The sequence below is a fragment of the Gossypium arboreum genome, chromosome 5, assembly GCF_025698485.1.
Source record: "Gossypium arboreum isolate Shixiya-1 chromosome 5, ASM2569848v2, whole genome shotgun sequence".
Taxonomy (NCBI): Eukaryota; Viridiplantae; Streptophyta; class Magnoliopsida; order Malvales; family Malvaceae; genus Gossypium; species Gossypium arboreum.
Genome location: NC_069074.1, coordinates 15,908,662 through 15,923,926, shown reverse-complemented (window position 1 = coordinate 15,923,926; position 15,265 = coordinate 15,908,662). Strand labels below are relative to the sequence as shown.

Below are 15,265 nucleotides of genomic sequence, written 5' to 3'. Positions count from 1 at the left end.
GCTTACTGTGTGTGTTAATTGTTTCTGTAGATTTACGAGATATCGGTGGATCGGATCATCGCATCAGGACACACTATCCAGAGTCCCACTGGTAGATTCTAAAAATATCTTATGGTTTATATGGCATGTATAGGGTAAATTTTGAAAGATGTGATTTGGTAATATTAATATGTTGATGTTTGAATACTTATGTTTAGAAGTTGAACTTGGTAAGGTAATGAATGGAGTTATTTTGGTAAACTTAAGTAAAGAAGTATTATATCATAAAGTAGATGAAAACCTTATGTTTTGGGTTAATTTGGTTGCTTGGTTTGGACATATTTTTGTGTTGGTAGGTTGTTTCCAGGATTGATTATAAATAGGGTGAGAAATGTGGTCTTAAAATGGCCTAATTTTGTCCATACGGGTAGACACACGGGTGTGTGTCTAGGCCGTGTGTGACACACGGTTTGCCCCATGGGTATGTGTTGTGGTCATGTGTACCCTGCATCTTGAATTTTAGCTTCAAATTGACCACACGGGCAGAGACACGGCCGTGTGTCTCAGCCGTGTGGAGGACATGGTCTTAGGATATGGGCATTTGCCCAAGCCGTGTGAAGTCAGCACGTTAAATGCAAAAATTAAATTCACCACACGGCCTAGCACACGGGCATGTGACTTGGCCCTGTGATCTCAATTTGTTCATGATATACAAGTCAGAGAGTTACGCGGGGTCAGGACACGGGCGTGTCCTTAGGCCACACAGGCGTGTGAGCCCTGAATGTAAGAAAAATTTTATAGTTCTGCGAAAATTTCTCTAAGTCTCCGAATGAGTTCCAATTTGTTTCTAAAATTCATATTGGGCCTCGAGGGTCCACTTAATGGATGATTTGAATGTTTTTTATTATGAATAGTAAGTTTGACTCGATTTAACTGTACTTATTTAGAAATTCTCGATAATACTCTATAACCCTGTTCCGACGATAGATATGGGTTGAGGGTGTTACAATTCTTGTCTCGTAAAAGGCCTTTTGCCAAAACTTATTATAGGTTTGAATTAACAGTTCCATTAATATTAATTTTGTCTGGCCCAAACAAAGGGGGCAACCTGTAGCATCCCTAAAAGAGTAGAAGTGCAATTTTTATCACTCGTGGAATTATATTAAAGGTTTATTATAAATTATGAACTTGAATTGGTCTAAGTATCAAACTTTGAGATGAAATAATGAAAAAAGGGGGGAAAATAGGGGGCAAAATGGTAATTTTATCGTAAAATGGTGATTTGGTCAATTTTCGAGAATTTTATTATGGAAATAATATTGTAATGACCCCTATACCGGACTCGCTTGTCGAGTCCGAGTACTAGAATGTTACATTCGTTGCCGAAGCAACTTCAAAGAAAACCAGTTCAATTATTCTCCCTAATCAAGTTAACCAAACAAATCGTTGTCAGTATAAAATTTCGGTTTCATTTCGAGTTTCAATTGAGCTTTCATTAGCTCTATTTAAGTTTTATCGACCACTTAGAACCTGTTTACACATTTTTTTAATATCAGGGGCATCGTCACGACGTCAGATGGCCACGTCGCAACATGCACTCTATTTTTCTCAATTTCTCCAAATTTTCAATTTTCTTTATAGTCTAGTACCTACTTCCTATTCTACTTTTTACTTCATTCATATAACTTATTCTCAACTCATGGCATCATATATTCACATTAAAATATTATTTTTACGCTTTATGGAATTTAATTACTATATCATGAAAATTCACTATTATTCTTATGTTTCTATTTCCCATTCCAACACTATTTGATTCTCAATCAAATTTATAAGATTGACACAACTATCAACGTTATACAAATAATTTCATTAAGCCATCATATTACAATTATTCACTTAATGTTTTAACAATTCACTAAACTATTCTTATGCGTTACTAAATCTATCACTTAAAATAGTTTCTTAGCATCATACTCTTCTTCTATTTTTCCTCCTCCTACTCCTCCTCTCCATTCCACATCATTTATCTACGTGTATTTATACGAGAATTTATGGCTTTTAGTATTGTATGCCTATTTGCAACATTAATATCAATTTTTACTAATTAAATTATTTTAGCAAAATTGTCAACTTGAGTAAAAGTTAATAAATTATTTATATATCAATCTACAAAATTTGAAATTAAGATTTGATTTTAATTTTTGAAACTAGATCCATTAAGTTTTTACTATAAAAATTTCAAAATTTCTACATAACCCTATAAATACAATTTATTCTTCAAAATTATTTGTCTTTTAATACAAATCTCAGTATTATTTTTTCGTTTGTTTCCTTGAAAATAGACTCATTAGTATTTTATTCATATAAATTTCATCACCTAAACAATTTTTTTTTACAATTTACTATTATTTTTCAAAGTTAGAACAAGAGATCCCGAAATTATTCTGACCTTATCTCACAAAATTTATTATATCTCATAATCTACGATTTCATTGCTTACACTATTTCTTCTATGTGAAACTATGCTCAATAAACTTTAATTATTAAATCCTCTAATTCGATTTATACAATCTCTAATTCAAAGTTGAACGATGCTGTCCAGAAACTGTTTTGGCGGTAACATTTACTTTTTCGTGGTTCTTTTAACTTTCATTTAACATACACAATCATTATGCTTTTGATTACTATCCAATTTAATCCTTAAACTCACATATCTTTAACATATATTTTTATCACAATTTACCTTATTTTAATTATATATATTTCATAACTTTATAATTTAGTCCCTAGCACCACGAGAATTCATCATTTAACGTAATTTCACTTTAATATCACCTTTAAATTTATCCTGTACCACCTAAGACATCATTTAAACTCTTCATCATAATAATTTATTTAAGTTATAGATTTTTGTACACTTTATAATTTAGTCACCATATATCATAAATGCAAGTTAACTTATAATTTCATCATACCATTGCTTTTGATGTAATCATTATTCCATCACACTTTATTTATGTTCTCTTTTAACATTCAATTCCACATCACTTATTTTGTTTTTTCTACTACTTCATTGCACTAATTCAATTTCATACATAATATTTGCATATTCATAATTAATTCAACTATTTAACATTCTCTACACTTATATTAAAATTAAATAAATTAAAGTTCTTGAAGTACATACCTTGTCTGTTTAATCTCTTCACTTTCTCCTCACTTTCTCCTCAACTTTCTTCACTTCCAACTCTAATTTCTTGCTTCCAAGATGTATTCTAACTCTCTAGTATCTTTACTTTAGCTCTCCTTTTCGGTGACTATGGAAATCTTTAAAAAATTTAGGAGAAAAAGTAGAGTTTCATGGTAAAAGACCAAATTGTAAAGAAAAGAAAACTCTCTTTCTTTCTCTTTTCCACCAACGTGCATGGAGAACGGATCATAATAGATTACATAAAATAATTCAAAACCAGCAAGAGCACTGGCTTAACTAAAGTGATTCTCCCATCCATTTAACCATTTTTTAATTTTCTCCAAAATGAAATGGAATGTAATTGAAGTTACCCGCTTGTGGAACAATGAAATACTGAGATACATCCCCAAGTCCTCCACTTGCTAGTAAAGAAAACAATATGTCGTAAAGAATCTATGGCGTTCTCCTTGATATTTGGTGAGAGAATAATTGTCCTTTCAACATCAATCTTGTACCTAGAAAAGTTCCTAATTTGATCTATTGTTTCCTACACTACCCTCGCTTAATCCATGTTTTCGAGGAAAAAAAAAAAAAACCAAGTCATCTGCAAAGAAAAGTTGTGAAATTGAAAGACCATTGCCACAGAAAACAACTTCTTGTTCTTAATGTCAACCGCCCTTTTAATGATTAACCTAATCTCTCCATACCAAAAACAAATAGATTTGGAAACAGTGGATCTCCTTGCCTAATCTCTAAAAAAAGTCTAAATTCCTCAATCAAACTATCATTCCATAAAATTTGCATTGACATAGTTAATATGCAATGTGGGATAACTTGTATTTGATGTTGCAATAATCCTCCTTTCAATGGTTCTATAATAAAATCACATTTGATCCTGTCATAAGCTTTTTCTAAATCAACCTTAATTATTATTCATACTTTCTTGCTATCTTCAAACACATGGAGTGTATCAACCCCTGAGCAATAAGAATGTCGAGCAATCGTTCTATCCTCAATAAAAGAAATTTGGTTGGGAGAAATAAGCAATAGCATAATGCCTTTCAAGTGGTTCGTGGTTAACTATATGTGAACTTTATACAAAATTTAACATAAACCGATGGGTTGAAAACCCACCAATTTTTCAAGATTGCAAGTTTTTGGAATTAAACTAACAATGTTCTGCTCAACATTGATTCAATAGGTTGGCTCATGAAAACCCCTTTGACCATCTTACAAATAGCTTGGCCAACAATATCCCACTGGCTCAAATAAAGTTGTCTACTTCCAAAGCCTTCAAAGGTGCCATTTCAAATAAGGTGCTTCATATCTCCTTGGAAGAAATCTCAAAATTGAGCTACTCTTCAGCTTTCGCACTCAATTTAGGAAAAAGCAATTACAAACGGAGAAGTTAGTAGAGACTTGCCCACCACCATATACATTTCTTTGTAGAAACGTATTGCTTCGGCTTTAAGGACATCCTCATCACAGCCCAGTATTCGTATTCAACTCTAGCACTACTTTATGGTTCTACTTCTGGCGGGCAAGTGGGCATTTGTGGAAATACTTGGTGTTCCTATTGCCATTCCACCCTCGATTTTTCCTTCCAAAGCGTTTGTTAAATATTCAACACCTCTTCAGCTACTCCACCCTCAACTGGCGCTCCTAGTGAATTAGTTTGTCAAATTGGCTGGAGTCGAGAGCATGATCTTCCTTTTCCAGTTGCCAATAAAGCCAAAGGTTTCTCGAATCAAACCTTTAACTTATTTGATAACCCTACAGTCGCTTTACGAAAGATGCTTTGATTATTCAAAGAGTTCCTTGCCAAATCCTTAAACCAATTATGCGTTTGCCAAAAAGGCCGGCTTCCTATACAGCGTCCAACCTTCCCCTCAGTTACTAACAACGGTCTATGGTTGGATGTCATATGATGCAAATGGTATATATATATGTATGACACTCTGTTCATCATGTATATGTGGTAGACAGTTGTCTGATTTAATCTTAAAACTTAAAGCTAAAATGCGGCAGTTAAATTACAAAAATAAGGCTATATTATATCCTAATTCCATATGAATTATGATAAATATTGCATTATTCTTGCATATACACTTTGTACCATTACGAGTTAGCTAACCAACAAATTAAAGTACCTATACAAGTGACCAATAAGAAAAGCATATTTATCATTACTAATTAAGATTAAAACAAAGAAAAATTTAGTCCTTTAGATATAGATAAATGTGGAGTACAATTCATTTCACTATAGTAAACTCAGTCCAACACATATTACATTTTCATAATTGATGTTTTGTATGAGTTACTTTTGAGCTTCCCACTAATAAGTAACTCGAACGCCTTGGTATCTTAGAATCTCCCCAATAAGCTCTCCTTTCCCAGATCCTACGTACCTTCCACATATCTCTCCGTCCCTGATGAACAAAAACGTCGGCACCTCCACCACGTCCATGTCCTTGAGGAACTGCATGCAGCTGTCGTTCTCATCACCGTTCATCCTCGCAAAAACCACCGAATCCATTTGCCTTGACAGCTTAATCACCGTCGGGTACACCTTGACACATGGCCCACAATGTTTGAGCCCCACGTCCAGAACAATCAGCTTATGGTCAAGCTTGTGGTCTTCGATGAGCTTCTCAACGTCCTCCCTGCTGTGAAGCTGAACCACACCCGAATGGCTGTCACCGTAGTACAACACATCACCCATCAGCTGGTCCGGTCCGATCCCTTCTTCTTCATGGATTTTCTCCATGCTCTTGTAGAAGCTAAAGTGCGGGACTTTCGTAATTTTCTCTCTTTTGCAAAGCTCCCTAGTCTCGTCCGATTCATCACCCATCACGAGGATGAATTCGACATCGTTGCATGTCCTGCTAAGGTCTACCATAAACGGGTAAATTTTACTGCTATGATAGCTGAAGCTAGTGGCGTATTCCACCACAACAAGCCTGTTTTTAGCCTTCCTGAGAGCTTCATCGAATTCCTCAATGCTGTGAACCTTCTGAACTCGCTCATCACTCGGAGCATTCTTGGTCCCAGGAGCAGCTGTAGCCTTGGTAATGAAGCGAGAGCTTGTGCTTGTTCCTAGCTTTGTTGAAAAAGATCTGGGCCTAGTCGCAAGGGATGGTAGAAAAGAAGCATGAGAGCAAAGAGAAGTCAGTTTTGGGGTGAAGTGAAGAAGATCGGAAGTAGGTGGCTTAGTTAAGAAATTAGTGATTGCAGCCATTGAGGGGTGAGGGGGGGAAGACAAGTGAGAAAGAAACTGTGTTTCTGGAGTTGGTACAGGGGACTGCTCCCTCGGGAACAAAAAACAACCATGGAATAAAGATGAAATCTAAAAATCTAATCGTTCAAAAATGGTAACCACTCGTTTTGGCTCGTTCCATTGATATTATCCACATATGTTGCTGGCATTGTTTTCTGCATTGTTATTGAGCACTCGGGATGGTAGATTTTTGTACGATCACTGACTGGGCTGGATTTTTTCATAGTCCTTTTCGTTGTTGAAAAAGAAATATAGATATAGTAGTACCATTTTGAGGATACTATTAACCAAACCCTTTGAGATATCTAAAAGGTCTTCTTCACTGAAATTAGTTGGGCTTCTATAGCTGAACATTTGGGCTTGATTTCCTCTTTTCATTTTTTAATTTTGATGGCAATGGGAGTATGGCCAGGTTCAGTTTCAAAGAGAATAAATTAGATTTATACCAAGCCTACCCCCAAAAAATTATATTTATTAAAAATTCACATAAAAACCATTCATTATAATAAATTTAATTATTTATCGTGTATGGTATTTTAAATTCAAATCTTATTATTTTATTATTTTATTAATTTGTTATATAAAACGACAAAAATATAGCTTACTTTGTACATGACAGGACATTTTAATGATTACGTAATTGAGTCAGTGGCCAATTGATCCATAACACTAACCCAATAAAACACTTAAAATAAACTATAACTTCTACCACACACACATGCTTGTGAAAACAACATTTTTAGAATATAAGTGTGCGTTTAACAAAACAGACAATAAATAATGAAATGTAATATTTGAAGCTAATGATAATAACACATATGTAATATGTACAAAATTAAAACAAAATTTTAGTTTATTTTATGGGTATAACTAAATTTAAATGGATAAATATGTCATATTAAGAATATTAAATGCTTTCTAATGATTTGTCATGTTATTGTCATTTTTCTTGAGTTGGATCGAGTTGACTTGCGGCACCAATTTAATCAGTAACATTATTAATTATATACAAACAATGTGGATCAACCGGTTTGTGTAATAGTTTTAAAAACGAATAAAAAAAATAAAAACAAAACTTTAGTTGTAGTAAAGAAAATATTTTATAAATATTGGTCTGTATGGATTTAAATTTTATCTTTTATGTTAAATTTTTACTGGCTTTATTAAAAATATAAAAGGATAAAAATATCATTTCAGTGATATAATTTATTCATACATGAAAAGGTAATTTTATAATCTTTAATTGAATTAATGAACATTTAATTTATGACATCAACTCAATCAAAAGTTGAAATATGATTATAGATTAATGGATTAATCCTGTTAGTATAGATATAAATGCAAGCTCTTGTGTTGAGATAGACATGGTTGGTTGATTGTCATAGAGTATGAAAAAAGCAGAGATGAAACTTGTCATTATAACAAAAGTTTTCATGCCTTTCAAAGAAAACAACCAAGTTTCATGACACCTTTTTAGTTAATTTATTAATGTTAAATATTATTATTATTTTTAAAATTTAAAATTTTATTCTTAATCCAAACAATAGTAATTAAATTTAATTACTAGTATTGCACTATGCATACATATGTAGATTCAGTTCATATTCTTTAATTTGATCATTTTAAATCTTTATATTTTTTTAATATTATTACACATATAATAATATATTCACGCGTCGATTTTAAAATTAATAAAATTTAACAATTATTATTTACTGAGAACTGATATTTTAAAAGTTAAAAATATAATATCTAAAAGTAACTAAATTAAAGTAAAAAATTAAATTCACAACTTTAATAAAGTAGATAGAGTAATACCAAAATTTAACCATTTACTAGTAATAGAAATTAGTTTGTTTTTTATAAAGTGTGCGAAGACAACCCAAACTCATGTCATGAAATTGTTGGCATCATTGGGTTTTATATATTAAACCGGCAGTATTAAGGGCGACGGTAATAGATTTTATTTTTCATAAAAGGAAAATTAAAATGAATAGCAGATTTCACTTTCCACATGTAAAAAGCATTTGCGTCACTTAATGGCTGATTTCACAGCAATTTAATTATCCTCAATGTGAAAAGTGTCCTGTATAGGTTCCTAGTAAAGCCACTTTAGACGACCCTCCTTTCCATTTGCCAAATCCGTAAGCTCCCATTTGTCAACCGTCATTATCGAATATAAGACTAGATTACGAACTCCAACACTTGGGACTTTTTTATCAAACTTGATTTAACCCTTTCATACAGGCCTAGGTAGAGAGCTACTAATATAATAATAATGATCAGTGCATTAGGAGAGGAAATGTTGACAGATCCAACATAATTGTGGCCCACGTAACCTCTAACATGTAGCCCTATATAAAATGTGACAAAACATACAAAAACACCGAACAGATGTGCAGAGATCCGAACAGCCTTTTGGTCTTTGGCGTTTGCCTTGCCTGCCAGCGCTCGCCATCTAAAAGCCTAAGCGGCTTTGCAAAACTTCCTAACCTTACATGTGCCCTTACATCTCACACTACCCAGAGTATTTTCTTAGTATATGTCCTTTTAACTATATATATAACGAATCACAATTGTAGTTCATTCTTTTCCAGTTTAAAAATAACGTGACCTTAGATCTACAACCTTGATATTTTCTTTATCCTACAAACGAATCTATACAAAATTGGGGTTGAATAAATCGAGAAGATAGATTTTAAGGGAGAGAAGTGTTTGGTTTGGATCCATAGTTTGAGAGCTTAAGCTTAGATAAGTTGATCTTGTGTTTCAACCAAGTTACAAACAACCACTCGAAATCGACAAAAATTTCCATCCATTCAAAAAAAAAGAACAAAAATTTCCTTCCTTTTCCTTCATCGCCGACGATCAAACTGGAATTTGAATTAAAAAAGGGGAAAGTACATGATTTCGACTAAGAAAAGTAGAAAAATAAAATAAAAGAGAAACCTAGGAAATTAATGTTTTTTAGGAAGGCTGTAGTGAAAAAAAAAAAAAAAAGAGATGGAACTGGAAGACAATGCAGCAAATAAATTACCTCAAGGCCTAAGATTTTTTTAAAAGAGAAATAACTAAGATTGGGTAGGTGGGACTTGGGGTTTTCTGAGGAGAATCATGTGCATGGGGGAAAATATCCCAGAATCCCCACCTCTGGTCAAATAATCAGCTGTCTTGAACAGCATCTCGTGAACATCAACGGTTCCTTTAGGAGCTATCCCTATGGCAGCTAGAACAGTGACGAGAATGTGGTTCCTCCAGTAGGCGATTCTCCCCATCTTAAGCCTGGTCCACCAAGGTAAGGCCGGTGGCTTGGCTAGATCCTTCTCTTTAACAACCTGGAAGCCTACCTTTTTTGCAACCTCCGCTATGTCCTTGTAGTTCCTGAGACCAGGCAAAGCATCGCCTCTTTCGATACCTTGAATGACCTCCACGTGTTCAGGGTTATCACCTCTGTACTTGTCAGTCGTCACCCACTCGTACGACACGTATAGAGATCCCGGTTTCAGCACCCGGAACACCTCCGCGTACACTTCTTCCAGTTTCGGCGCGTGGCAGGTCGCCTCTATCGAGTACGCACCATCGAAGGTATTGTCTTTGAATGGCATCTCCAAAAAGTTCCCGCAAACCACCTCACAAAGCGAATCTAGCCCAGCTTTCTTGTTGTGAAGCCTGGCTCGGTTCACTTGGTACTCGTTGATGGTGATGCCCACGACATTGGCTCGCGAATGAGTCGCGATAGCACGCATGGGCCCGCCGACTCCGCACCCGACGTCCAGGACTCGATCTCCGGGCTTGACTTCGATCAGATCGACGGCCATCTCTTCGTGGAGGCGCGTAGCGTCCCGGTGAGATTTCCCTCGAATGGAAGGAGAAAAGTGGAAGGACTGACCCCAACCCCATTCGTAAATATCGGTGACTAAGTTGTAAAAAGTATCGACGAAATCTGGAACCTTTTCGGCGGTTTCGATCTCCTTTGGTTGGCGGAAGAAAGACCAATACTGTTTGTAGTTGTCCTGAACTTTCTCGGCAGAGATGGAGCCGCCGGAGAGATCGACGGCTCGCTTGCCCTTTTGCTCGGCCGGCCCTAAAAGGCAGACGAACCAGTAAAGACCGCAGGCAAGAAGAGCCCCAGTACAGAAGAGACCAAAAGGATCCATGAGAAAAGGGCGGAGACAGAGAGAGAGAGAGAGAGAGAGAGAGAGAGAGAGAGAGAGCAAGTGAGTGACAGTGATAAAAAGCGGGGGTAAACTACTAATAAACTACAGCTCTCAAGAGTCCCCTAAAAATCAAAAACAGAATCTACTTACAGCTATCGTTGACGCGCTATGCGCGTGTTGATAAATTGTTGAACAAGTTTTTATCAAAACAAACTCAACCATGATATGTCTAGATTTACTGTTTTACCCTATGTACGCCTAGATTTACTGTTCTGCCCTTTATTTTATTATAATAAGCTTTTTTTGACCTTTAGGCATAATCATCTTTTTGCACCCTCAACTTTGAAAAGAAAAATTATTTTAACTTTTTATTTAATTTCTTGTCATATCAACAATTAATTAATTTTAAAAAATTAAATTTTTTATATTTTTAAAATTTAAAATCAATTAAATATTAATATTTCATTGTATGCCATATCAACAAAATTAAAAATTATTAATTTTTATCTATTTTTGTGGTTCGACAAAAATAAATAAATTTAATAGTTAAAAGAACGAAAATTAAATAAAGAGTCAAAAATAACTTTTATTGAAAAATTAGAGGATTAAAATAGTCATTATATATTTGTTTTAAATTGATTGGATGTGATTTTTAATTAAATATTGAATTTATAATATGAATAAATATAAAAATTAATGGATAACTATGTTCCTAGTATCTCTCGTTGGAACTGAAATAATAATATATCAAACAGATTCCAGAAATCATAATATTTGAAAAGAGAAATGTTAGAGAGGGGTTGAATATTTCTGTTAATCTGTTTAATTTTAGGCGGCCCATTGGAATCATAACGTTTCAAACTGTAATCTCACTGAAATTATAATATTTCAGAAATAAATCTTGAAGATTCAATCTTCGTTGGGTTGTGTCCCCCAAAACAATATTGTGTTAATTTTCTTAAGCTACATTTTTCTCAAAGAATTTCAAATAAAAGAAAATATAAAGATATATTTAAGATTTTATTTTAATATTATATTTATCCTTATTTTATTTTAATATTATAATATCCTTTAAAAATAAATCAGAATAATTTAATGTGATTTTTACTTTATTTAAAATAATGTGTTTTAAATAACGTGAATATTTTTGAAAAATAAGGATAAACCTATAAAAGAAAATTTTCATAATTTAAAATTTATTATTATCAAACCATCTAGTTATATTTCATACTTAATTTTAAATCTTTATAAACTGTTTTATTTTATATTGTTTCTTTTTCCTTTTTAGCTCAATATTCTTTAAAAGAATTAAGTAAGGATCAAACATCTCCAACAGTGAAGTACATCTTAGTGTGTAAGTTTGGGATGTAATTATAGATGTGTTACTAACCAGATGAGGTAGGTTACTGTATTTAGGGACATTAGAGTATTGTAAACCTGAAAACATGCTGTAATCACTACCAATTGAGTACTCCTAAAATTTTATGGACTCCAAACAAGAACATCGAGCTTCTTCCTCCATATACGGGTTTACTATTAATATTGCATTCCATGTTCTAGTAGTTGTATACAAAATTGATCTAGTCCTCCTTGGTGTTTTAATTTTGACGTGGTTGAACCCAAGTAACCATCAATACTCCCAAATGGAGATAGAAGTACCATCTCTCACTTTCCATCTAATAACACCCTATCCGGATCAAAATAAGAAAAATATTTTAATTTTATATTATTATTCTCTATTTTTAAAATTAAAAGAGGTAAATAATAATGTTTTTAAATAATGATATTTATTTTCTATAATAAAACGTAAAGAAAAAGAAAAGAAAACTTATATTTATTTGTATTCAAACTAACATTTAATATTTGAAAAACTATTAACAGTAATATTATTCTGCTTAGATGGGTTATAATAAGTTTCGGTGTTAAAAGGATAAATTACATAAATAGTTACCCAATTATATAAAAGATTTAATTTTAAGCACTCAAAATAAAAAGTTTGTAATTTAAGCACCCATATTACGTTTAGTCATTTTAGTCACTCTTGTTAAAATCATAAAGTGCAAGTTGACGTAATAGTTAAAAATTTTATATAATAACAAATTTAGCCCTCAACTTTTATATATTATATTGACTTCGTCATAATTTTAAAAATTAACTCTCAATTACAAATATTCTAAATTTGATCCTAATTTTAAAATTTTCAACCAAACACGTTTTATTGAATGTTTTCCATTTTCTAATAAAACAAAAACATAATTTTTATTTTCTAAGATCCTATATATATATACGAGAGTTATTAATATTTATTTATAATAGTTATAATTAATATTGGATTGTGTTTAAAAAATTACTAGTATTTATTTGTAAGTCTACAACATTTTTTATTTAATGGTGAGATGTATGTTATTATTCATTGATGTGCGTAAGATTTATATAATAATAGTGCATCAAATATTATTTCATTAAAAAGCCTACAAGTCCCTAAATGTGGTTAAATATATTCATGTGTACCGATCAAGTCTTAGTTTGATTGGCATGGGTCTTACTGCTAGTATAGGAGGACGTGGATTTTAAGTATTACTGAAACACATTATTCTCTTATTTAAAAGTCTTTTTAGGGACGAAGCTAGAAAATCTTTTTAGGGGGGCCAGATGAATTTTTAATTTTTTATAGTTTATATTTTTATAATTTATAAAGGATTAAATTGAATTTTTATAATTTTAAAGGGGGCTAAAATGTAATTTTACCATTATTAATTTAAAATTTTTAAAAAAATTTAAGAGCTAGGCACCATGCCACCCCTGCATATACGCATGGGCAGCTCCTTCGCCTTTTCTCGTGTTGTTGAGTAGGATTGTATACAATCCCTCTTTTCCCTTCCAAACACACTTTCAAGATTTTAGATCGTCTCTCCTTTTTTTCTTTTCCTTTTTTTTTTTTTTTTGCAATTCTTATTCTTATTTAATTTGGTTTTGTTTTAAAGATGGGTAATTGAAGTAAATGCAGTTGTGAGAAACTTGCATGAAACCAATCAACTTCATTCGGATTTCTCTTAACGTTACTTAAATAATATAGTAAGATCATGTTTTAATTTTATTCTTAATTTATTATTAAAATAATATTTTAATTATAATTTTAAGACCAAATTAATTATTAACTCATGGAGTTAATGTATCATGTTTCGCCTTGTTAAGGGATAATGTAAGTTAGTGAACGTGTGACTAAAATCTAATAATCCAATAATATTAAAATTTAAAATTAAAATTTTAACTTATCTTTAAATTTTTAAATTTTAATAAATAACTAATTATTAAATTATTAATAACTATTTACTAACTCTTAAATAAAATGTTAAAACACAAATTTACTTTTATCTTTCACGAATAATAATACCAATAATGAATTAAGAATCAATTAGTAAATTAAAATTTTTAAATTTATAAAGTAAGTTGCATTTTATTTTACCAAGTGTGATGCATATTTACTAAATAATTATTTAACTTTGACTAAATGCGGTAAAATAAATTTAAAAAATTTGATGTTTGTCACGTGCTCTCGCCCTTCCAGCATGACAGACAGCCACACCTGAACAAGTATGTCATTCCGCTGTTTTGAAACGAAAAGTCACCATTTTTTTTCAATATTGTTAAGTGACATTCCTGAAATTAAATTAATTTGTAACCACAAGAAAAAGACAAATATATATAGGGTGGGTGGCCAGAATAACAAATTAAGTACATATTTTAATTGCAAAGAAGAAAAAAAAAAAGCTTCCAACTTTCGACTATCTAGTTGTGGGGAGAAGAGAATTGTGTCATTTAGGTAAAACAAGAAAGAGAAAAGGGACAAAAGCGGATTTTAGGTGGAGAACACAAAATACACAATGGCAGCACTGCAGGATGGAACCCTACCTAAAGCTAGAGGGTAAGATGTGTGGTATAGTTGTAGTTATAGATCAGGGAAACAAATGTAGGCTGGCCGTGTCAAGAAATCACGTGGAAGCTTCATTTAATAATCATGCAATGCAAACACACTTTGTACTTCTACTTTCTCTCTTTAAAGGAAGAAAGAGAAAAGCATCACCCAGTAGATGCTTTTTTTCTGCCATTGGATCTGTGAATATCTCTGTTTTTTTTGCCTTTTTAGATAGCAAAGGACCAAACACATTCACCTCCTTTTTAACTCCCTGTCATGTTTTAAATGGTAATAATAATAAAAAAATGACGTTAAAAAAAGAGAGGAAATACATATGTAAAAAAGCAAGTCTCCATATCAATATTCATTGGGTTAGTGATAGACAAGTCAGCTTTTCTTCTTGTGGGCTTAGAAAACAAATACTAAGAGTTTTTTTTTTTTTTTAATTTAAGGATTTCGTCTAATTTTAACTCTTAAATTTAATTAAATGGCTATCTGTACATCATCACCCTCCTTTAATATTACGGATAATGTGGTAGAGAACAATGATACTCAGGTTTTGATTCGTTTTAATTATAATAATAATAATAATTAAGATCATAAGCTAAGATCCCCTGCATTTGGATGGATCCTATCCATTTTAGTATCTAACATAGATCGATATTCAGGCCCAACTTCATACTGGCCGAATTACAACACCTTAGGCCCAGAATTAGGTTGCTGGCCAACATGAAGATAATAAA

The 15,265-nt window shown here is 32.3% G+C and overlaps 2 protein-coding genes across 2 annotated transcripts; both read right to left on the bottom strand.

Moving 5' to 3' along the window:
* Nucleotides 1-5,371: 5,371 nt before the first annotated feature.
* On the bottom strand, nt 5,372-6,600 carry LOC108465471 (thioredoxin-like protein CDSP32, chloroplastic). The gene has a single exon (XM_017765792.2). The coding sequence runs from the start codon at nt 6,408-6,410 to the stop codon at nt 5,508-5,510; it is 903 nt and encodes a 300-aa protein (XP_017621281.1). The 5' UTR covers nt 6,411-6,600; the 3' UTR covers nt 5,372-5,507.
* A 2,644-nt stretch (nt 6,601-9,244) lies between these two features.
* On the bottom strand, nt 9,245-10,759 carry LOC108465469 (24-methylenesterol C-methyltransferase 2). Its single transcript, XM_017765790.2, has one exon. The coding sequence runs from the start codon at nt 10,604-10,606 to the stop codon at nt 9,521-9,523; it is 1,086 nt and encodes a 361-aa protein (XP_017621279.1). The 5' UTR covers nt 10,607-10,759; the 3' UTR covers nt 9,245-9,520.
* Between the last annotated feature and the right edge of the window lie 4,506 nt (nt 10,760-15,265).